General features: G+C 44.1%; 2 protein-coding genes across 4 annotated transcripts in view; one reads left to right on the plus strand and one right to left on the minus strand.

Moving 5' to 3' along the window:
- Positions 1 to 25,530, plus strand: part of LOC115468205 (E3 ubiquitin-protein ligase TRIM39-like) — a 1,720,076-nt gene that overhangs the window by 1,039,290 nt on the left and 655,256 nt on the right. The window lies entirely within an intron of this gene.
- The window catches only part of LOC115468285 (E3 ubiquitin-protein ligase TRIM39-like), a 179,342-nt gene continuing 153,944 nt past the window's right edge, over positions 133 to 25,530 (minus strand). For 2 of the 3 annotated variants that reach the window (XM_030199892.1, XM_030199891.1), the window contains 2 exons: positions 13,063 to 13,092; positions 133 to 1,197 (listed from right to left, as the gene is read on the minus strand). In XM_030199892.1, the coding sequence (XP_030055752.1) occupies positions 671 to 1,197; positions 13,063 to 13,092 (557 nt within the window). In that variant the 3' untranslated portion in view covers positions 133 to 670. Of the gene's footprint in view, positions 1,198 to 13,062; positions 13,093 to 14,130; positions 14,167 to 20,511; positions 20,622 to 25,085; positions 25,109 to 25,530 lie in introns of all 3 variants that reach the window. The other variant, XM_030199888.1, reaches the window with a different exon arrangement.

Genomic DNA, 25,530 nt, shown 5'->3' on the forward strand with positions numbered 1-25,530 from the left:
ACACCCGAAGGAATATAACAGGCTTCTCAGCATTTAGTGCCAGGTGACTTACCAGAGTAACATGGAGCTGCAGAGGGAATTGAACCCAGTTCCTTAAGATTTCAACCCAATGAAATCAAACCTGGTTCCCCAGGTCCACAACCCGCTACACTAACCATTAGGCCACTCCTTATAAAGGACACTGAGATTTAGCACAAATTACATAGAAGTACAATGAGTCCCTGCCCTACTGAGCTTACTGTCTCACTTAATATACCTCATGGTTATTGATAGATCAGTAGATTTTCATGTTATTCACTATTTATTCACAATATCTTATACCATCTGTTGCTTTCAGTATGTCATTGAAACCCCTCTTTACATTTATCTAGATTGTAAGCTCTTTGAGCAGGGACTGTCTTTTTTTGTGTATGGTGTGCAGCGCTATAGAAATGATAAGTAGTAGTAGTATAGGCTCTGTACAGTAAAGAAAGAAATCCTCAAACTATAATATTTCTGTAGCAGTGACTGGTTTGAACATGTTTAACACAAATCTGTAAAATCTTCCACCTCTCACAATCCTACCAGAGACTTGAGATTAAGGAAATATATCAGGAAAGAAGCTGGATTTTATGAAATCATAAGGAAGAGCGGCAGAGAGTCTGGGAATATTAATCCTGAGTCCTGCTGTTTAATTCCAGGCTGGTAGCGGGCGGATTCTCAGAGGAAATTCAGAATTAGTCCTGAAGAAAGGTCGGAGTTTCCCTGTGAAGGTGTCAGTGAAGGTGAAGAGATGAGATTTATTCTTTGCATCATAAAACGAGACCTTTCCTGCCTCATAGTCCAGCAGAATCCCCAATGCCCGGAGGATCTCACTCAGGGGGAGCTGGGTCTGAGGGGAGGTGAGGGCCCAGAATTCCTGTTTATTCCACAGCCCCACTGTCCAGAATCCTTCCCCAGGTGACAGTGTGATCCCCCCCTTCCTCTTCACAGAGCCTTTACACACACCCAATGAGCAGAACTTCAAATTCCCAACCTCCACCTCCCAGTAATGTCTCCCTGAGGTGAAGCCCTCACTCCCCAGCACACAGGGAGAAAAATCAAATCTCTGAGGAGTGTCCGGCACATTCTGTGTTGCGTTTCCATTTCTGACACTTTTCCCATCTTCAGATAGGACAAGACCAGGACCAGCAGTTTCAGGATCCAGAGTCACATTTACTGCAGAGAGGAGACACATTAATAAACATGAGCAAACACTTCTCATTAGCTTATCACACACCCACCGCTAACCCTCAATGGCTCCTCACACACCCAGCTCTAATATTCATTGGCTGCTCCTGCACCTACCTCTAACCCTCATTGGCTCCTCACACACCCACCGGTAACCCTCATTGGTTCCTCACACACCCAGCTCTAACATTCATTGGCTGCTCCTGCACCTACCTCTAACCCTCATTTCTTGGTTCTTCTGTCAATCACCTTTTCTATGACAGGAGCTTCCTGCCTCATAGATTTGACTCAGGACACGGGATGACGTCAAAACGTTCAAGCCAACTAGGTTAATCTCTGTTTCCCCTCCCCCACTCACTCGTCATCCCTGTATTCTCACAACAAAGCAAACCATGAGCTGATGCATCCTCCTTGTCGTTCTTTATTGTTGGTGCCATTTTCATTTGATCTCACTTACATTTTCAAATATGCCGTCTTGTGCAGCATCCGGATGTACACAAAGGATGTATAATAACAGAGATGGGCAGAGTAGTAATTTGTTATGAATTGTAATTAGTGTGTCATTTGGAGGGGCTGGTTTTAGGTACACCCTAGCACTGCTGAAAATTAGTGGTTAGAGAAAGAGTGGGAGGTTGACCACGGATACCAAAGACCAGAGAGATGAACACTTCTAATCAACGTTTATTGATAAAAAAGACTCTTTATGGACAGGGAACATCTGATGCGTTGACGTTGTACGTGTGGTAATGTGCAGTCTTTTGTTATGAAAGGTTGAGCTTACGCTCAAAACCAACTTTACTGGCAAGCACGTCTTTTCGAACAAAGGTCTTTTTAAAGACCACCTATTTCAACCTTTCATAACAAAAGACTGCACATTACCACACGTACACGAATAATTCTGCGTTTCACAACATCAACACATCAGATGTTCCCTGTCCATAAAGAGTCTTTTTTTTATCAATAAACGGTTGATTAGAAGTATTCATCTCTCCGGTCTTTGGTATCCGTGGTCAACCTCTCACTACTTCTCTTCACACTTCTGTGATTTTCCCAGAGGTGTTTGAGTTCTACGCCTCATGCGGATTCTCCTGAAAATGAGTGGTTAGTACAAACAAATGATTTAACTGGCCAGGAGCCATTTTTGGCCAGTTAAATTGCTTTGAATATCAACCCCTGAGTCTTTTGAAAATAACTTCTTCCATTCACTGAAAGCAATGAAAGTAAAACCCAGACTGGCTCAATCTGTCCTCCTTTTTCTGGAGCCATATGGTAACCCTAATGATATCTCCATCTCCCTCACCCCAGGTCCAGAACATCTTCTTCTCCCCACCCCCCAGGTCCAGTGTTGTTATCCCATTCCAGAAGAGACACAGCCCACTGCACCAGGTGTTTCAAAGTTTCAAAATTTTCCAGAAGATGGTGGCTGAGACCAGTCTGTTGTTTACAAAATTTATTTTGCTTTAAATTTGGATGTACAGTGCATTCTCAGCATTCGCGATGGTTTGGGTCACCAAAAAGATTGCAAACTGCAAATTTGCGAATACCAAAAAATGCACTTATGGGAAATTGGGGTTAGGTTCCGGCTATACCAATTTTTCCTCAAAAACCGTGAAAAGTGAATACATTGTTTTACAAACAAGCTGGCAAATGGACATATATAATGAAAATGGCAGCCAAAGCCCCTGGTTTTAAGGCATTTAAAGATCATGTTACCTAGTATTTTTGGATAGCGTGAACAGTCGCTTCACATCCACCCGATCCATTCCACTCATTATTTTATACAGATATGATAGAAGTGTATAAAATAATGAGTGGAATGGATCGGGTGGATGTGAAGCGACTGTTCACGCTATCCAAAAATACTAGGACTAGAGGGCATGAGTTGAAGCTACAGTGTGGTAAATTTAAAACGAATCGGAGAAAATTTTTCTTCACCCAACGTGTAATTAGACTCTGGAATTCGTTGCCGGAGAACGTGGTACGGGCGGTTAGCTTGACGGAGTTTAAAAAGGGGTTAGATAGATTCCTAAAGGACAAGTCCATAGACCGCTATTAAATGGACTTGGAAAAATTCCGCATTTTTAGGTATAACTTGTCTGGAATGTTTTTACGTTTGGGGAGCGTGCCAGGTGCCCTTGACCTGGATTGGCCACTGTCGGTGACAGGATGCTGGGCTAGATGGACCTTTGGTCTTTCCCAGTATGGCACTACTTATGTACTTATGTCTCTTTAGGAAATACAGGGTTTGGTTCCTGCATTGGACAACACATAACAAAAATCAGAGAAACACAGAGGGGCAGTTTTGATATGACGTCTGAATCCAACTTTGGAAGTTTTACTGAAAACATCTAAAAACCAAGTAGTGAAAATGGCCATTAACAAACCAGAAAAGAAATATCTTGCTGCTCTGTTGTAATAGGACTGGCCATGACATCTGAAGCTGTCATAGAGGCTGGTATATACTGCTTCATTTACATCTTTGGGGGATGGGAGGGGGTCAGTGATCACTGGGGGAGAAAGGAGGTTTCATCCCTTTATTCCTGCAGAGGTCATCTGGTCATTTAGGACACTTTTTAAAAGCTTATTCATTAATAAACAGGTCTAGACCAAAACGTCCAAATTATAGCCCTGGACATTTTCGTTTTGTTCCATTATGGCAGAAAATTGTCCATGTGTTAGGAACGCCCAAATCCCGCTCTTAATATGCCCCTAACATGGCCCCTTGTGATCTGAATGCACTTCTGATGGACTTCATAGAAAAACGTCTAAAAATTGGTTTTGAAAATACCAATTTGGATGTTTTTGTGAAAAAAACGTTTTGGACGCGTTTCTCTTTTGAAAATGAGCTCCATAGTGTGTTGCAAAAAATATATGTTTAGTTGCTGAATGAGTTACAGTAATGTAGTAACTCTCTTAAATGTCACCATATTTTACAGTCCTTGCAGTTGGTAACACTTAAGAAAAAAAGTGCTTGATTAACACTGCTGCATAACCAGAGGGCTACAGAAATGGTTCTGTACTATATGAAGACATTGCTTGAAAAGAACAGTAATAAAGTGCTGTACTGGACTGGTTTTGTCAACATTAAACCACCAACATTATGAAAACAGTGTTTGAAACTGCAGACCTGGGACAGAGAGATTTGCTCCTCCTGCAAAGATGGAGATGATGAAGATGGCAAATCTGGGGTTTGACAAGTTCTGCTTCTGCTTGATCTAGCTCAGGTGGTTTTCCTTCTCAAGTCCTTAAGTGTTTCACTGTAAGGGACAAACGCAGAGCTGCGCTTCAGCATAGGATCACATTCCTCCATGTCACTGAACATTTTTTCCACTCTGCTATTCTTTCAGACATGAGAGGCACAATTTTTGGAGACTCAGCCATCTCTTCTTCCTTATCACTGCCCCTGAGGCTTTGTTGCCCCATCTCGCCCAGGTCTTCATTGCTGGGCTCTAGTGCAGTCTCTGCCAAAATTTCAACATCTTCTTATGTCATGTCCTCAAGCCCTTCTCCAGGAACTTTATGTGCAAATTGCATAATGTTTTCCATATTTCTACTCATGTGTTCTGCTACACCTTCAAATCCCTCAAAGTTCATTAAGCAGTCCGGCCAAGTTCTTTTCCAACAATTATTTATAGAAGGCTGTGTGACGCCTTCCCAGGCTTTCGCAACGTAGTCGATTGCATTGCGTATTGTGTCAGGGTCGCCAAGCAGAGATGTGAGCCCTTGTGCCCGATGGAAGAAGATTCCCCACTGAGCTGCCGGCCAACCCTGAGTTCCCCCTCCGCTCCCCAGGGGTTGAGCCCCCAAGTGCAGGAAGCCAACAGCAGGAGGAACTGAGTCCAGAACAAAGTCCACGGGGCACGGCCAAGCAGTGGGCAAAAGAAGGACCAGGAGCAAACAGAGGCAAAATCCAGGATCAGGCAAAGGTCAATACCAGGCAGTAATCCATAGAAGAACCAGGAACAGGCAGTGGTCTGTACCAGGCAGCAAGCAGAAGCAATCCAGGATCAGGCAAGGGCAATACCAGGCAGCAATCAGAAGAACCAGGAACAGGCAGTGGTCAGTACCAGGCACCAAGCAGAAGCAAATCCAGGATCAGACAACGGTCAATACCAGGCAGCAAACAAAAGAGAATCCAGAAGCACTGCAACTACCCAGGAGACTGAATAGAAGCCAAAGCGTGGGAGGACTGGAAGCAGGGCTTTAAATAGTGCAGGAATTAGGCCCAAACATGCACAGCTGTCTTCAAGATGGCTTCCCCAACTGGAGACGCCCTCAAGCCCAAATATGGTCTTTCTTCCTGAGGCTGCCCAGCACCAAGATGGCCGCCCTGTCCTAAGACGCCCACCTCTAAGATGGCCGCCCTCTCCTGGATATGCCCAAATTCAAGATGTCCGCCATATCCTCAGATGCCCATACCCTGCGCAAGCAGGGAACATGGCAGTATTGTTACTGTCTTCCAGTAGTCCAGCATGATAGTTTCATGATTGGCATCCAGAGCTTCACAGGCCTTGCTGTAAAGTTCCCACATGTAGTGGCCCTTGAAAGCCTTCATTATTTCCTGATCGAGGGGCTGGGTGATAGATGTGTTTGGGGGAATGAACAGAACCTCAACGTTGGGTTGTGCATTTTCCAGGTCTGCATGACAGTGAACTGGCGCATTATCCAAAATCAGCAGTACCATAAAGGCAAGGTTCTTAAGGTGGAGATACCGTTCAACTTCTGGAATAAAACAGTTGTTGAACCAATCCCAGAATAATTTGGACGTCATCTAAGCTTTGCGGTTCTGTGTCCAATGGACTGGCATGTTATTCAGGTTCTTTCCTTTGTGCATGAGGATCTTGGGCTCTATACACCATAAGAGGATTGAATTTGAAATTACCCTTGGCATTGGTGCACAACAACAAGGTAACATGATCTTTAAATGCCTTAAAACCAGGGGCTTTGGCTGCCATTTTCATTATATATGTCCATTTGCCAGCTTGTTTGTAAAACAATCCAGTCTCATCAATATTGAAGACCTGCTCTGGCAAATATCCCCTTTTTTTTCTTTCACACTTAGCAGGGATGTTTTAAATTCTTCTGGTGGATGCTTGGAATGCCCTCCCGCGGGAGGTGGTGGAGATGAAAACGGTAACGGAATTCAAACATGGTGGGATGTGCATAAAGGAATCCTGTGCAGAAGGAATGCATCCTCAGAAGCTTAGCCGAAATTGGGTGGCGGAGCAGGTGGGGGGAAGAGGGGTGGGTGGTTGGGAGGCGAGGATAGTGGAGGGCAGACTTATACGGTCTGTGCCAGAGCCGGTGATGGGAGGCGGGACTGGTGGTTGGGATGCGGGAAGTATTGCTGCGCAGACTTGTACGGTCTGTGCCCTGAATAAGGCAGGTACAAATCAAGGTAAGGTTTACACATATATGGAGTGGAGGAGTGGCCTAGTGGTTAGGGTGGTGGGCTTTGGTCCTGAGGAACTGAGTTCAATTCCCACTTCAGGCACAGGCAGCTCCTTGTGACTCTGGGCAAGTCACTTAACCCTCCATTGCCCCATGTAAGCCGCATTGAGCCTGCCATGAGCGGGAAAGCGCGGGGTACAAATTTAACAAACAACAATATATTTGTCTTGTTGGGCAGACTGGATGGACCGTGCAGGTCGTTTTCTGCCGTCATCTACTATGTTACTATGTATTAAACATGAATTAGGAACCTGGGAGCATTTACATTTTGTTTTTCCTGGAGAGAGTATAGTCAGCTATGCAATTTTTTTTTTTTTGGGGGGGGGGCACAGAGGTCGACCGGGGAGAGCCTGTTGTTAAAAATTTACCAGCACCCCACTGGATGTGTACCCCACGTTTCCTAGTGCGACGGGGCATTAGGCAGGGCTGCCTACTGTCACCGCTCTTATTTTTGGTGTATTTGGAACCCCTGTTGCGTAACATTATAAAAGACCCAGAAGTGATGGGGATACAGTTGCCACAGCTCAATATCAAAGACCTAGCCTATGCAGATGACATTCTTCTTGTAACACAGCCCCAAACATCCCTCACGGCTGCTCTAGACCATATAGCTGAATTTGGATATTACTCAGGCTTCCAATTGAACCTACAAAAATCAGAAGCACTACCGATCCCTCCCTCAGTGCGGGCGCACTGGACAGGGCCGTTCCCATTGAGATGGGCCACGCACCACTTGCAATATCTAGGGATCCGGATCCCAACATCGTTGACACAGCTTTATACAATCAACCTAGACCCCCTATGGACTGAGACAGGTCAATCATTGGAAATGTGGCAGCGTCTTCCACTGTCCCTGTGGGGAAGGGTCGCCTTATACAATATGGTCATGGTCCCTAAATGGCTGTACGTGATTCAGGTGTTGTCACTGTTCCTTTTTAAAAAAGATGAATGGAAGTTACACAGGCTATATTAGTGAGATTTCTTTGGGGGGGGGGGGGCAAGAGGCTCAGGGTTCCATTTACACAAACATACCTTTCGGTGAACAAGGGAGGACTAGGTGCAGCGAAGGGCGACTAAAATGATAGCGGGGATGGGACGACTTCCCTATGAAGAAAGACTAAGGAGGCTAGGGCTTTTCAGCTTGGAGAAGAGACGGCTGAGGGGAGACATGATAGAGGTATATAAAATAATGAGTGGAGTGGAACAGGTGGATGTGAAGCGTCTGAATACTAGGACTAGGGGGCATGTGATGAAACTACAGTGTAGTAAATTTTAAAAAAATTGGAGAAAATATTTCTTCACCCAACGTGTAATTAAACTCTGGAATTCATTGCCGGAAAATGTGGTGAAGGCGGTTAGCTTAGCAGAGTTTAAAAAGGGGTTGGACGGTTTCCTAAAGGACTACTAAACGGACTTGGAAAAATCCAAAATCCCAGGAATAACATGTATAGAATGTTTGTACGTTTGGGAAGCTCACCAGGTGCCCTTGGCCTGGATTGGCCTGGATTGGCCGTGGACAGGATGCTGGGCTCGATGGACCTTTGGTCTTTTCCCAGTGTGGCATTACTTATGTACTTATGTCCTCTTCTTGGCTCACTTTTATTACATAGAGCAGTGATTTAACCTATTGTGATGTCATAGTGGCTTATTCCACCAATAAGAGCCAACCTCATTAGTGATGTCACAATGGCTTGATTGTATAGAATGTTTGTACGTTTGGGAAGCTCACCAGGTGCCCTTGGCCTGGATTGGCCGCTGTCGTGGACAGGATGCTGGGCTTGATGGACCCTTGGTCTTTTCCCAGTATGGCATTACTTATGTACTTATGTAGGTTCTCAGTGGCAGGCTGTATGAGACATATTGCAGACTGGTTTCCGGGCACTTCCTTTTTTTCTTTCCCAATTGCTGAAACTAAAGTAGTAAGTGCATTCCATTTCAGCTATTGGCTATATGCCCCGTCGAGACGAGCACCTACATGCCCCCATCTTTTTGCCATTAAGGCGAGCTTGGCGCTGGCTCTGTAAGTTTAGAGGTTTTGAATGTCATTCCTCTCCCTTGTTGCCGATTGGAGGCAACGCAGATTTTACGGCAGGTACAGATTCCGGGACATTCCGGACATGGTGGGTGAGTGGGATGATATTCTTATTTCAAGTCCTAACTAAGGAAGGTATGTGTAAATCCTTTAAAGATCTTTGTGAGAGAGATGGGTTCCTCCCGCAGGCCATTTTGTCATATCTGCAATTGCGCCACTAGGTTGCCTTCCTCCCGCGGGCCTTGTTGACCTCACAGAGACGGAGGCAACTTTTAGACTTATTTGAACTGGAGGCGCAGCTCCTGGTCCCTCTCAAGTACTATCATGCCCAACTTAGAGAAGCTTGTCCTGGGACAAATTATGACATACTAGCTCAGGTTTGGACTGGTGAACTAGGGTGCCGCATACCTGCTGTGATGGTGCAGTCCAGTCTGCTGACTGGATACCGGACCTTCAGGGACGTGACATTGCAAGAATCTCAATACACATTTACCATGCGACTGTATATTTCACCACATAGAGCATTTAAGACCACTCTACGACCCCGAGATGATTGTCTGAAGTGCGCAGGGACTGGGGCTCATCTGGGTCACATGTTTTGGCTATGTCCCCCAGTTCATGTCTTCTGGGCTCGAATCTGTACATTTGTAACAACTATTTGGGGGCTGACCTGGAACCCAACGCCCGCCCTGCTGTTTGACACATATCAAGTGCGGGGTGGTCGAAAGAAAGGCATGTTAGCGTTTATCCGCAGAGCAACTGCCATGGGAAAGAAAACAATCTTGTTGGGGTTGGATATCCTCAGACCCTCCCACTTTGCAACGGTGGAGATCCCTCATGATTTCCCTGGGTGCTATGGAACGCAGAGAGGTAGAGGACCTAGCTTCCCAGAAAGGAGATCGATTGCTTCAATGCTGGTCTCCGTTTTGGGACACTCTGACCCCAACAGCCCGCAGTAGGATTCTGAATAGTTAAGACTGTTGGGGGGGGGGGAGTAGATTTAGGGGGGAACAAGGAAGGGAGAATTGAGCGAGATGGTATACAAATAGAATGGTGAATGTCAAAAAGAATTGAGAGAACTATGCAAGTATACTGTTACTGTTCTGATACAGATGTCTGTTAGGCCCTCTGCTAAACTGGAGAATTAACGCACAGGGGTGCTGGGGGAAAATAGAAAATCCATGATGACAGGATTTGCTGTAAATTGCTATATTTATATACTGTTTGTTGCACAAGTTTGTTTTACAAATTCTCTGTTTTGTTATATATTGACATGGTCATCAATAAAAATGTTTAAAAAAAGAAAAAGACAGTTCTGGATACATGTGGGGGGGGGGGGGGGGCTTTCATTCTCACAGCAATGTTGTCCACAGTGATTTATGTTTTAATCCACCATTTGTATTAGCCACAAATTTAATCGCCTTTCCGTCTTTTCTATTGACTCAACACGAAGCACAGATGTAGTTTTGGAACTTTCTGGTTCTGCTTCACGAACAGACCACTGAATCTCTTCCTTTTTTTACTGGATGGATGATTGTTGATTCATTAAACTTTAACTCGCGGCCAATGGGAGAAACAGACATGCCGGAATGAAGCTTATCTAACACACATGTTTCTTTCTCTTACGATCGGTACATGAAAATTGTAACTCACCCATTGGATCCTTGGTGGTCATTTCCAGAAGCAAATTATACTGTATCATTCAGATGGAAACAGATCTTGTCTTAATCTGGTCATCAGATTAAGGGTCCTGTTTACTAAGGTGCATTGGATATAACAAAAGAGAGGGAACGAAGTACAAACTAAAGTCCAAACAAAAAAAACAGCACCACGGGCCTTTAAAAATGGAACACAGTTCTTTAATGAATGAGCCTTGACAAAAAGACCCGACATGGGCCGTGTTTCGGTGACTAGCACCTGCGTCAGGGGTCACAGTGATGACGTGGAAAACTTGGGGAATAACTCGAATATATTCTCTACAATATATTATTCCTTACCCCACGTCTCATGTAGTAAAAGCTACAAAGCACCAAGGCACTTTCACTTTCTGTATCAAAATGACCCCTGACGCAGGTGCTAGTCACCGAAACACGGCCCGTGTCGGGTCTTTTTGTCAAGGCTCATTCATTAAAGAACTGTGTTCCATTTTTAAAGGCCCGTGGTGCTGTTTTTTTTGTTTGTACTAAGGTGCATTAGCATTTTTAACACGCCCACAATTAGCATGTGCACTAACCGTGTAGGCGCCTAAAGGGATACTCTTATACAATTATCCAGAACTGCCTTACAATATATGTTTGTTAAACTACTAGTATGTTTTATCATTATCATGCTATCAAGATCCTCCTGTATGCTAAATGAATATCTTTTTTTTTTCCAGAAATTTTATTAGGATTTTCAGATAACAAAAATTATTATAAAAACAGTAAAGTAGAACAATAAAGATTGGACATATTGTTAATAGCTGAAGAAGTGATTCAGAACAGTATATGTACTGGCATTGAGAGTAGTTAAGCTTAGTGCTTCATTAATCATATTTAAATCTTGTTCCTCTGAAATACATCTAACAGAACAACAACAAACTTTAATCGATATATTGATTACTATTGGACAATTTATGATTTTAACGAATTGGAAAAATGCATCAATGCTCAACGAACATTACTGGGCAGACTGGATGGACCGTGCAGGTCTTTTTCTGCCGTCATCTACTATGTTACTATTACTGGTGGCAGTCAGTCTTATTATATCACAAATTGGAAACAGCCTCTGCAAGCTTTACAGGATCCTTCAACAAAAAGACATTGACGTGGTATCCTATAACAGACTATATTCATCTAATTGGTTAATATTTCTTAACTACTCTCCATGAATATCTTCTTAAATGTTTCCACTATTCATGTTGTAATGCAAGCCACACTGAGCCTGCAAAGAGGTGGGAAAATGTGGGATACAAATGCAATAAATAAATATTGTAGGTGCGTACACGGTTAACATGTGATAAAAACGTACATGGTTAACGCGCATACATAGTTAACATGTGTTAAAAATGCTAACGTGCTTACCCTCTTAGCCGCTCTAGGACACTTGAAGGGGCATTTTTGAAAGAAACGTCTAAGTTGGAATTTGGACGTCTTTGTAAAACGTCCAAATTCAGATGCAGGGAAAAGGTCTTTTTCTAAAAAAGATGGACGTCCATCTTTGGTTTCGAAAATACCATGGATGTCCTTCGTTTTGGACGTCTTTGATTTTTGGCAATTTTCGAACGCAAAGAAATCCAAGTCTAAAACGTCCAAAGTCAAGCCATTTGGATGTGGGAGGAGCCAGCATTTGTAGTACGCTGCTCCCCCTGACATGCCAGGACAGCAATCGGGCACCCTAGGGGGCACTGCAGTGGACTTCATAAAGTGCTCCCAGGTACACAGCTCCCTTACCTTGTGTGTTGAGCCCCCCAAAACCCACTACCCCCAACTGTACACCACTACCATAGCCCTTATGGGTGAATGGGGGCACCTATATCTGGGTACAGAGGGTTTCTGGTGAGTTTTGGTGGAGGGGGGGGGGGGGGGAGGGAATGGCCTGGGTCCACCTGTCTGAAGTGCACTGCACCTACTAATAAACTACTCCAGGGACCTGCATGAGCTGTCATGGACCTGAATATGGCATTTGAGGCTGGCAAGTAATATTTTTAAAGATGTGTTTTGAGGGGGGGGGGGGGGGGGGGTTAGTGACCACTGGGGGAGTAAGAGGAGGTCAACCCCGATTCCCTCCAGTGGTCATCTGGTCATTTTGGGCACCTTTTTGTGCATTATTCATTAGAAAAACAGGTCCAGGTGAAAACGTCCAAGTCTCAGGAATGCCCAAGTCCCGCCTCGATCACGCCTCGGATACACCCCCTTGAGATTTGGACGTCCTTGCGACGGATTTCTGACAAAGACGTCTAAAATCGGGTTTCGATTATACCGATTTGGACGTCTCTGTGAGAAGGACGTCCAAGTGCTGATTTTTGGATGTCCTTCTCTTTCGAAAATGAGCCTGTTGGTGACTGTTTCCAGAAGCAAACTGTACTGTATCATTTGATGAAAAGTCCTGGGACTGTCACAGACTGCTGAGTGGGAGTCATTACCTCCCTTGTGGAAGTTTCAGAGATGAGCTAAGAAAACGGGAGTCTCCCAATGAATGTGGGAAACTTGCCAGGTCTGAACCAGGGGGATCACTCCCTGACCCTGATCAATGGAAACACACATTGTCTTCTCTATCACAGGGGTGAAAATGATCCCTAACACTGGCTGTAGGTGTCTGTATAGCAAGATCACAGTCAAAGGGCACATTAGTGAATTTGGTATAATTAGTTATATATCAGATTCAGTTACCTGTATATCTGCCAAATTCCATCCACCAATCTGCATTAAAATAAAGATGAACAATGATCAGATCTCAGAGAAGAGAAATAAGTACAATGATATAAAAATTATATTAGGGGTGGACAATGAATAAAAATTTTAATTGCGATTAATTGTGTGATTAAAAGTTTTAATCATGCAGTTCACCATGCTTAATCACAGAATGCATTTTGGGCATTAAAGAATAAGGTTTCAAACAGCCTTCATTCAGTTTCTCTCATGCCCCCTTCCCTAGCCTCTCCCCCAGTTTCTCTCATGCCCCAATGCCCGGCCTTCATTCAGTTTCTCTTCCCCACCCCCCCAAATTTACCTCTATAGCAGGGCTCGGGTTCTGCGTTGCCTCAAACTCCTTGTCTCCCCCTGCACAGCGATCGGGTCTGCAGATACTTGAGTCATGCAATGCAGCAGTGGCGTCGCAAGGGCAGCTGACACCCGGGGCGGGTCGCCGCTGCGCAACCCCCCCCCCCCCCCGGGTGCAGCGCGGCGCACCCTCCCCCTCCGGAGCACAACCCCCCCCCCGAGAACATACCTGGAAGGCGGTGAGGGGCGGGCGGGAAAGCCAATCCGCCGAGTGCACGCCGCTGGGGGGTGTCGGTGCCTCGCTGGTTCCCTGCTCTTTCTGCCCCAGAACAGGAAGTAACCTGTTCCGGGGCAGAGAGAGCAAGGAACCAGCGAGGCGCCGATACCCCCCAGCGGCGTGCACCCGGGGCGGACCGCCCCACCGCCCCCCCCCCTTCCTACGCCACTGCAATGCAGGAAGTTGGGGAAGTCTTGAGGTTTCAAGTCTCAAGAGACCTTCCCCAACTTTCTGCACCATGCAGGGGGAGAGAAGGAGTTTGAGGCAGCTCCCAGGAAGGAGAAAAAATCCTGAGCCCTGCTGTAGAGGTAAGCCTGGGGGAGGGGTGGGTCAGCATTAAAAAAAACCAGGCAGCATCAAAAAATATGGTATGCGTTAAAAGATTAATGCATTAATAGCATTATTAATGTGTTAATTGCCCACCCCTAAAATATATATGTTTCTAACTGAATAAAACTTACCTATTCCTGCAGGATGTGATTTTCTTTCGTAAAAATCTAAATAAAGAGAGAGAGAGAGAGAGAAATGTTAGAGATTTTGAATTATCAAAATGTCCTTCAATGATCTTATAAGTACATTCATACATAAGCTTTGCCATCCAGGGAAAGACTGAAGGTCCATCAAGCCCAGTATCCTGTTTCCAACAGTGGTGAATCCAGGTCACAAGTACCTGGCAAGATCCCAAAAGAGTAAGACAGATTTTCTTCTGCTTATCCCAGGAATAAGCTTATGACATAACAAACACATGACTTCCAGGGTGCAATGCAACAAAATAAAATAAGCTTTGCCTTATCACCCATTCCTTCTTCAGGTTACACTCAAATAGGAGTGACAATAGACAACGCAAGGTCATTGTTGCTTTGGGCAGAACTGATGGTACAGCTGTTATAAAGTAAGAACGTGACATTATCCAGCCCAAAATGGTAGAGGCTATTATTAAAAACAAAATTACAGAGCACATCCGAGGACATGGATTACTGAGACCAAGTCAGCACGGCTTTTGTGTGGGGAAATCTTGCCTGACCAATTTACTTCAATTCTTTGAAAGAGTAAACAAACATGTGGACAAAGGGGAGCCAGTTGATATTGTGTATCTGGATTTTCAAAAGGCGTTTGACAAGGTACCTCATGAAAGGCTACAGAGGAAATTGGAGGGTCATGGGATAGAAGGAAATGTCCTATTGTGGATTAAAAACTGGTGACGAAATAACTTACTGAATACCTAAACAACAATTCAATCTTGCACGACTCGATCAAATCACAGTACCAAAACTGTTCTAGTGTCTGCAATGAACTCATTCAAACAAACAATCGCAGCCTCAAATGTCATACCCAGCTCCATGACAGCAGTACGCAGGTCCCTGGAGCAGTTTTTAGTGGGTGCAGTGCACTTTAGGCAGGGGGACCCAGGCCCATCCCCACCTACCTGTTACACTTGTGGTGGTAAATGTGAGCCCTCCCAAATCCACCACAAGCCCTTTGTACCCACATCTAGGTGCCCCCCTTCATCCCTAAGGTCTATGGTAGTGGTGTACAGTTGTGGGGAGTGGGTTTTGGGGGGGGCTCAGCACACAAGGTAAGGGAGCTATGCACCTGGGAGCTTTTTCTGAAGTCCACTGCAGTGCCCCCTTAGGGTGCCCGGTTGGTGTCCTGGCATGTTAGAGGGACCAGTGCACTATGAATGCTGGCTCCTCCCATGACCAAATGCCTTGTATTTCGTCGTTTTTTGAGATGGGCGTCCTCGGTTTCCATTATCTTAGTTCGACCTAAATGTTGAGATTTGGGCGTCCCCGACCGTATTATCAAAACGAAAGATGGACGCCCATCTTGTTTCGATAATACGGGTTGCCCCGCCCCTTTGCAGTGCCATCCTTAGAGATGGTCGTCCCTGTTCGATTATCCTCCTTCACGTGTTTCGTGACAACCTTGTGCATCTGTATGATTCTGGGCATAGCGGCTTAGATTTACGCTTTATTTGTAATGTCTCTCTCAAATTCCATCTGATGTACTATTTGTCTTATTTGAAGCACCATTTCCACTTAGATATGTAACCAGCCCCTCGCATGATTTTGTATTTTTTGTGTGTAGCTCGCCTCTCTATGGGGCCCTGGCTAGCACGTGAGCCGGGTGATAATTCCAAATTTAGAATGCACCGAATCCCGTGATAGAAAATAAACAGTTGGCGCGACCATCTGCAAGAATTGTTTGATTTGGTTGTTCATAAAGGACCCTCTTTTCCCAGGCTGAGGCAAAAGGGGGCCTGCACTGGTGTAACAGGGTAAGTCTTTCTTTCCTGCAGGAAATGGCCGTGCAAGTGAAAGTTAAGCGGTATAAAAAATGTTAATAAGCATAAAGATAAACCAAGCTGAGGAAATAGTTTTTCATGGAAAGGAAGGTGGATCTGTGGAAGACAAAAGAATCTCTCAGGGTTTGCAAAATGATGGTTGAAGATCTGGGGAAAGTGAGATGGGAAGACTGGATGGGGCTTATGGACTCCACCTACCGAGATGTTCAGTCTTTCTGTCTGTGCTCAGAACTCTCTCAGTGGCTGCAGGGTAACCCCAGGCGGGTGGCTAAGCATTTCATGACAACCCTTAGTCTTTGAATTTGGTTAAATGTTACTTTAGTGCAAAAGTATGATTCTGGGCATAGTGACTTAGATTTATGCTTTATTTGTAATGTCTCTCTCAAATTCCATTTGATGTACTATTTGTCTTATTTGAAGCACCATTTTTGCTTAGATGTGTAACCAGCCCCACGTATGACTTAGTATTTTTTGTGTGTAGCTCGCCTCTCTATGGGGCCCTTTTACAAAGGCACGGGAGGGTCTATGTGTGTACAGTAAACGCTAAATTGGTACTGCTGCCTGGTTAGCACGTGAGCTGGGTGGTATTTCCAAAGTTAGAATGCACTGAATCCCTCGGTAGAAAATAAACCGTCGGCACACGCTGTATGTTTACCGCGCAGGTAGCGCATGAGATTACCGCTAGATCAATGGGTGGTGGTAAGATCAGGACAAGAGTGCACGCATGCAGGTTTCAATTTTCATCCATTTTCCAGCTCCTTACAAAAAGGCCCTTTTTCCCTGACGCGGTAAAAAAATGGCCCATCCCGCGCTCAAAAGACGCACTCGTACTACCGCAGGCCACTTTTTACTGTGGCTTAGTAAAAGGACCCTTATATTTACAATGTCACTCAGTTGATCCATTTTGTTTTAAACACTGGCAACAGAGTGAGTTTGGTTTGATGGTTTTTTGGCAATATGTTGTTTTAGATATTTGACGCTTTTTTTGTCCAGCCGCCTAGTGCCTTCCACATTTTTTTATTTTTATTATTTTTTATATTATGGCTCTGTTGCTCTTTGTCTCTTGTTGTATCAGCATTGGCCACTATTTGATATATTTGTTCCATTTGAAGCAAGCTTGTGCTGAAAAAATACATCCTTGGTCTATATTAACAGTTCTCCATAAATGTTTCTGTGCGTTTAATTATTGGTGGGAGAGTATGTGCTGTTTATGACACCTTCTAGTTAGTACTCTGATTTTGGTTGTACCATGATTTTTTACCATCTGCAAGTAGTGTTTGATGTGGTTGTTCATAAAGGACCCCTTTTACCAAGCTGAGGCAAAAGGGGGCCTGCACTGGTGTAAAAGGGTTAGTCTTTCTGTCCTGCAGGAAATGGCCATGCAGCAAGTACTACTACTACTATTACTATTTAGCCTTTATATAGCGCTACAAAGCGTACGAAGCGCTGCACAAACATAGAAGAAAGACAGTCCCTGCTCAAAGAGCTTACAATCTAATAGACAAAAATAAAGCAAGCAAATCAATTAATGTGTAGAGGAAAGAGGAGAGGAGGGTAGGTGGGGCGAGTGGTTACAAGTCAAAAGCAATGTTAAAGAGGTGGGCTTTCAATCTAGATTTAAAGATGGTCAAGGATGGGGCAAGACGTAGGGGCTCAGGAAGTTTATTCCAGGCGTAGGGTGCAGCGAGACAGAAGGAGCGAAGTCTGGAGTTGGTAGTAGTGGAGAAGGGAACAGAGAAGGGAACAGATAAGAAGTAAAGCCAGTGTGGTTTTATGTTCGATTATTAGTTTGTTTTATAGCACCAAGATTTCTTCATACTCTTTTTAAAGGTTTGTGACGGCTTCTTTTCATTTTTCACACATGAATTACTCTGGCGTTAGAGTTATTTTTGATCACTTTCTTTACGCTTTATTCACTCTGGTGCTCTAGTTACTCTTTATCACTGATTTTCAACATTCACCCTCCTTTTACCAAGGCGTGGGAAAAAGTGGCCTTTGGTAGTACGAGTATGTGAAAGTTAAGCGGTATAAAAAATGTAAATAAGCATAAACATAAACCAAGCTGAGGAAATCTACATCCCATTTAAACAAGATTTAAATGAAATTTCCAATGAAATCAACTAAAGTCTACATATCATGCATTCATGGGCAGATGCATTCCAGCTGAAACTCAATGCAGAAAAAACCCAATGCCTAATACTCACCTCTCACCATAACACGAACAAATTCACAACCATCAACACACCAAAACTGAAACTTCCAATTTCGGACACCCTAAAAATTCTTGGAGTTACCATTGATCGTCACCTAACACTTGAGAATCACGCGAAAAACCCAACCAAGAAGATGTTCCACTCGATGTGTAAATTAAAAAGAGTAAGACCTTTCTTCCCAATGACCGTCTTCCGTAACCTGGTTCAATCAATGGTACTCAGCCATCTAGACTATTGCAACGCTCTCTATGCTGGCTGCAAAGAGCAAATAATCAAGAAAGTCCAGATGAAAGTGCTAAACCCCTACGAGAAAAGCTACACTGGCTACCACTTAAAGAACGAATCACGTTCAAAATATGTACCCTAGTTCACAAAATCATTCACGGAGATGCCCCAGCCTACGTGTCAGACCTGATAGACCTACCACCCAGGAACGCTAAAAAATCATCCCGCACATTCCTTAATCTTCACTTCCCCAACTGCAAAGGTCTAAAATACAAACTAACGCATGCATCAACCTTTTCCTACTTGAGCACACAATTCTGGAACGCGCTACCGCACAACTTAAAAACGATCTACGAACTAACTTCCGCAAACTACTAAAGACCCATCTCTTTAACAAGGTATACCACAAAGACCAACAAATGTGAACTCCTACACATATATGGAAAATAAACGGAGCAGATCGTTGACAAAACAAAACGTAATTTATTAGTAAGAACCAATGGAATATACACACACAAATAGCCCATGTGTGTATATTCCATTGGTTCTTACTACTAATAAATTACGTTTTGTTTTGTCAACGATCTGCTCCGTTTATTTTCCATCTTGTAGTTTGCAGACCGTCTGCCTTTGTGCTTTCTTGGACCTTCCTACACATATATCCAGAATTGCCTTACGATAATTGCTTGTTTTCTACTATCATGCTTTATCACTATCTTGTAACCCAAGATCCTTATGCAATACTAATTGTCTATTTTCTTATGTATTTCCATTATTCGTGATGTAATGCAAGTCACATTGAGCCTGCAAAGAGGTGGGAAAATGTGGGATACAAATGCAATAACTAAAATAAAATAAAATAAATAGTTTTTCATGGAAAGGAAGGTGGATCTGTGGAAGACAAAAGAATCTCTCAGGGTTTGCAAAATGATGGTTGAACATCTGTGGTAAGTGTAACGGACAGACTGGACGGGGCTTATGGACTCCATCTACCGAGATGTTCAGTCTTTCTGTCTCTGGTCAGAATTCTCTTAGATTTTCACCAATAGATAATAGTTTCTTGGTACGTTACCCCGTCACTATGCTGCAACAACTCTGAGCAGTCTATCCTTCCACTGACCACACTAAACTTGCTAATCTCAGGGTCAATAATAGCGCTGAAATTTGGACAATCTGTCTTGGCATTATCGACACAGAGCCAGGATGGTTTGGAGGTTCAGAATCGGAAGAGTCAGAAGTTACCTCATTAGTGGCAAGATTCAGTCTAGTAACTGGGTAACTATCTGGATAAAGTTAGGACAACAAAAAGGATGTGGAAACTTTATCTGGGTTATAATTCAGTACCTATCAGAATATTGCCAGCCAATGTATATCCAAATACTCAGTATCTTGGTACAGCCCAGCACTGAAAATCTCAGATTTATACTTTTATTTCTGCACATTTTTAGTAGAATCATCCAGAGCATTTGAAAAGAAGACAAACTACTACTACTACTACTATTTAGCATTTCTATAGCGCTACAAGGCGTACGCAGCGCTGCACAAACATAGAAGAAAGACAGTCCCTGCTCAAAGAGCTTACAATCTAATAGACAAAAAATAAAGTAATCAAATCAATTAATGTGAACGGGAAGGAAGAGAGGAGGGTAGGTGGAGGCGAGTGGTTACAAGTGGTTACGAGTCAAAAGCAAAGTTAAAGAGGTGGGCTTTCAGTCTAGATTTAAAGGTGGCCAAGGATGGGGCAAGACGTAGGGGCTCAGGAAGTTTATTCCAGGCGTAGGGTGCAGCGAGACACAAGGCGCGAAGTCTGGAGTTGGCAGTAGTGGAGAAGGGAACAGATAAGAAGGATTTATCCATGGAGCGGAGTGCACGGGAAGGGGTGTAGGGAAGGACGTGTGTGGAGAGATACTGGGGAGCAGCAGAGTGAGTACATTTATAGGTTAGTAGAAGAAGTTTGAACAGGATATGAAAACGGATAGGGAGCCAGTGAAGCGACCTGAGGAGAGGGGTAGTATGAGTAAAACGACCTTGGCAGAAGATGAGGCAGGCAGCAGAGTTTTGAACCGACAAACCAAATTAAAAAGCGATCAATTCCTCACCTCCAAATTTTCTAATCCATTTCTTCAGCTGCTGTGGGTAACTCAGTTGAAAACCCATTTTCAGATCAGTAGAAACAGCCTCCAGTTTTGGAAACTTCATTTTCTGACACCTATGGGTTAGAGAGTCATTGGGATTATTCTGGGAGATGTTCACACCCAGGGGATAGAGAGTGGAAGGAATGAAACCATGAACACTCAGTTTTCTGTGATTATGGGACTGATTTTTGAAATAGGAAAACATTCAAAAAGTGACATAAAATGGCATTTGGAAATTTTGAAACCCATTTTTTAAACATTTTGCTACGCCAGGGAGTGTGTTAGGGGTGGGATTTAGGCATTCCTAATACTCCGATGTTTTTCTGCTGCAATGGAACAAAACAAAAATATCCAGGGCTACAATTTAGATGTTTTGTTTTTATCACAACTAAGTCACAACAAGGTGCCTTAAATGACCAATTGACTACTGAAGGGATTAAGGCATTACCCCCCCCCCCCCTTACTCCCCTAGTGGTCACTGACCCCCCTCCCACCACCCAAAGATGAGAAATAAACAGTACATAGCAGCAAGCAGATCCCTGGAGTAGCCTAGTGGTCAGAGATATGGACCAGGCCCATATCTCACTCTGTTACACTTGTGGTGGAAAGTGTCAGCCCTCCAAAACTTACCAAAAGCCTACTGTACCTATTGTAGTTGTGTACAGTAGTTTATTTGGTGGGTTTGGAGGACTAGCCATACAAGATAACGGGGCAGTGGTGAGATGCGTACCTGGGACCTTTTAGGTGAGGTCCACTGCAGCGCCCCCTAGGGTGCCCCACTGCTCTGCTGGGATATCTGTGTGGCCAGTCTACAGTCTAAGAATACTGGCCCACATACGTCCTAATGGCTTGATTTTGTGCGTTTTTCACTTAGATGTTTTAGATTTATAGAATCTAAATCTAAATGTCATCTGCCAGTTGGATTCTGTCTCCCAGTCACGTAAGGTCCTCTTGCAATTTTTCACAATCCTCTTATGTTTTAAGAACTTTGAATAACATTATGTCCTCAGCAAATTTAATCACCCCACTCATTAGTCCCATTTCTAAATCATTTATAACTAAGTTAAAAAGTAGAGGTCCCAGCATAGACCCTGAGGAACCCCATTATTTGCCCTTCTCCATTGAGAATATTGATCATTTACTCCTACTCTGTTTCCTATCTTTTAACCAGTGTAGATTAGGAATTGGTTATTGGACAGAAAACAGAGGGTAGGAATAAAAGGTCATTTCTCTCAATGGAGGAGGGTGAACAGTGGAGTGCCGCAGGGATCTGTACTGGGACTGGTACTATGTAACATATTTATAAATGATATGGAAATCGGAATGACAAGTCAGGTGATCAAATTAGTAAATGATACAAAACTATTCAAGGTTGTTAAAACACGTGTGGACTGTGAAATATCTGAGGAAATTGGAAGACTGGGCGTCCAAATGGCAGATGAAATCTAATGTGGACGAATGCTAAGTGATGCACATTGAAAAGAATAATCCGAATCATAGTTACTTGATGCTAGGGTCCATCTTGGGGGTCAGCGCTCAAGAAAAAGATCTGGGTGTCATTGTAGATAAGTAACCTGTTCCGGGACAGAGGGAGCAGGGAACCAGCGGAGACGACAGGCATGTGGCTGCTCTCTGCACCCCTCCAGCATCATGCACCTGGGGCAGACCACCCCCACCGCCCCGCCCTCGGTACACCACTGGCTGTCAGGTACACATCTCACCATTGCTCCCTTACCTTGTTTGGTGAGCCCCTCAAAACCCACTACCCCCAACTGTACACCACTACCACATCTTTAACGGGTGAAAGGGTTGTCACACCGCTGAGGGTGATCCGGAGTAGTGAGCCCTTGGGCTTCTGCCAGAAACCGGCAACCGCAGGAGAACCACCAAAACTGGAGGCGAGGCCAAACACCAACAGGCTGGTACCAGATACAGGAGTCTTGAACGGGCTCGGCTGGACCAAACTCTGAAGCTGACTTGGCCTGGCTGGACTGGAACCAAATACTGGAAAAGACTTGGCCTGGCTGGACTAGATCCAAATGCTGGAACAGACTTGGCTTGGCTGGACTGGAACCAAATGCTGGAACGGGCTTGGCTTGTATGAAAAAGGATTCAGGATATTCCAACAAGGCAGACACAAGCAGGGTAGGGCACACGCTAAGGACAAACAGGGTGATACAAGCAGGAAGGAAATTAAAGCTAAAGATAGGCAAGGCAGAGACACACAGAAAGGACCTGAAGTTAGAGACACACAGGACAAGAATTAGCAGAGCTACAACTGCAACAAGTACTCACAGACGAAAGCACATCTGAAGACCTCTGTTGCAAAGGCAAGTCTGACCAATCTCAGGAGCTTAATAAAGGCAATTACAGATACGATCACAGGTGAGGCTTGGCAGCAAAAACACCGGGGCAAGTATGGAGTGCTGGAACATCAGGACCGGAATGGAATCTGGAAGATGTCTGGGAACCAGGAAAAGACAGTCCATAGCAACCACAGGGCCCAGTCACCTGGGGGCAAAGTGAGTGTAGGCATGGAATACAGTCATAATCTTTTACGGGTGAAGGGGGCACCTATATGTGGGTACAGTGGGTTTCTGGTGAGTTTTGGAGGGCTTACAGTTTCGTCCAGAAGCGTAACAGGTAGGGGGAGGCAGGAGCCTGGGTCCACCTGTCGGCAGTGCACTGCACCCACCACTAGACTACTCCAGGGACCTGCATGCTGTTCTAATGGACCTGAGTATAACATCTGAGGCTGGACTAGAGACTGACAAGTACTGTTCTTCATCACATTTTGCGGGGTGGGAGGGGGTTAGTGACCACTGGGAGAATTAGGGAAGGACATCTCTGATTCCCTCCAGTGGTCATCTCGGTATTTAGGGCACTTTTTTGTGCTTTATTCGCTATCAAAACAGGTCTATCTCAAAAACATCTTAAGTTTTAGTCCTGGAAGATTTTGTTTTGTTCCCTTATGGCTGAAAAACATCTAAGTCTTAAGAATGCACAAGTCCCAGCCTGAACAAGCCCCTGACACGTCCCTTGAGATTTGGACACACTTCTGACAGACTTCATAGAAAAAACATCTAAAAATAGGTTTTGAAAGTACTGATTTTGGTGTTTTTGTGAGAAAAAGATCCAAATGCTGCTTTATGCCACTTTTTAGATGTTTTTCTGTTTTGAAAATGAGCCCAATAGCGGAATTAGAAAAGGTTCAAAGAAGAGCAACCAAAATGATAAAGGGGATGGAACTCCTCTCGTATGAGGAAAGGCTAAAGAGGTTAGGGTTCTTCAGCTTGGAAAAGAGACGGCTGAGGGGAGATATGATTGAGGGCTACAAAATCCTGAGCAGTGTAGAATGAGTAGAAGTAAATCAATTTTTTACTCATTCCAAAAGTACAAAGACTAAGGGACACTCGAGGAAGTTACATGGAAATACTTTAAAAACAAATAGGAAGAAATATTATTTTACTCAACAAATAGTTATGCTCTGGAACTCTTTGCTAGAGGATCTGGTAACAGTGGTTAGCGTATCTGGGTTTGGACAAATTCCTGGAGGAAAAGTCCATAGTCTGCTATTGTGGCAGACATGGGAAGTAACTGCTTGCCCTGGGATTTGTAGCATGGAGTGTTGCCATGATTTGGGTTTCTGCCAGGTACCTGTGATCTGGATTGACCACTGGGCTAGATGGACCATTGGTCTGACCCAGTATGGTTACTCTTATATTCCTATATGTTGTTATAATCCACAATACGACACTATCCCATCATATGACTTTTTAGTTTCCTCAGGAGAAATTCATGGGGAACTTTATCAAATGTCTTCTGAAAATCTAGATAAACAGTATTAACTGTCTCACCATTATCCACATGTTTATTCACCCTTCAAAGAAATATAAACACATTTTTATAGAATTACTTTGTTTTGGACAGCTTCAGAGCAGAGACCATCACCAGCATCTCCTTCTGCACTAGGGTTAAGGGGCAGCACCACTGGCAGGGTAGAGGTGGAAAGGAGATTCACAGGGTGATGTTTGGTGGGGAAAGAAGAGAGGATTCATGGAGGGCCAAATAGGTGAGGACAGGGAGGTTGGTGGGAGAGGAAATAGGAGAATCAGAAGGAAGGGAAGGTAGATCTGTAATTCTTCTCCCCATCCTCCATCTCTTCCCCTCCATTTCTCAGTGCTTCCTCTCCTCACTTAATCCCACCTTCCTTTCTCCCATTCTCAATTCCACATCTACTACTATAGCACTACTAGACACTAGATATACGCAGCACTGTACACATTATATACAGGTACTTTCTCTGTCCCTAGGGGTTCACAATCGGATTTTGTTTGTTCCTGGGGCAATGGAGGGTTAAGTGATTTGCTGAAGGTCACAAAGAGCTGCAGTGGGACTCGAGCCCAGGTTGCCAGGATCAAAGCCTGCTGCACTAACCATTAGGCTACTCCTCTCCCTTTCACCAATCAATTAATTCCCTTCTTTCTCACTCAAAATCCATCCAGCCGCATAGAAAATGACAGAAAACTAACTTGTACCTGCTCAGGGCATCCTTCACATCCTAAAAGGAAATGAAACAGAGAATATTTCTAGTTACATTTCACAGTTTATGAGAACACATTATACATTAGGATACTCTACTCACAGTTGTGCTCAATCACATAACAGCTACAAAATTTTGATGCCATTTCTATGATCAGCATTCAAAAAACAGGCTGATACACTTGTTTCCATAATGAGTTTGGGTGTTTCTTACCCAAACTCATTATGGAAACACTAGTAAAAAAGGCCCGTTTCTGACACAAATGAAATGGGCGCTAGCAAGGTTTTCCTCGGAGTGTGTATGTTTGGGAGAGTGTATGTGAGAGTGACTGTTTGAGAGTCAGAGTGAAAGTGTGAGTGTGTGAGAGAGAGAGTGAGTCTGGGTGTGAGTGTGTTTGTGAGAGAGTGTGTGTGTGAGAATGAGAGTGTGTGCAAGTGTGT

This window comes from Microcaecilia unicolor, chromosome 4 (assembly GCF_901765095.1).
Source record: "Microcaecilia unicolor chromosome 4, aMicUni1.1, whole genome shotgun sequence".
In the NCBI taxonomy this organism is placed as follows: domain Eukaryota; kingdom Metazoa; phylum Chordata; class Amphibia; order Gymnophiona; family Siphonopidae; genus Microcaecilia; species Microcaecilia unicolor.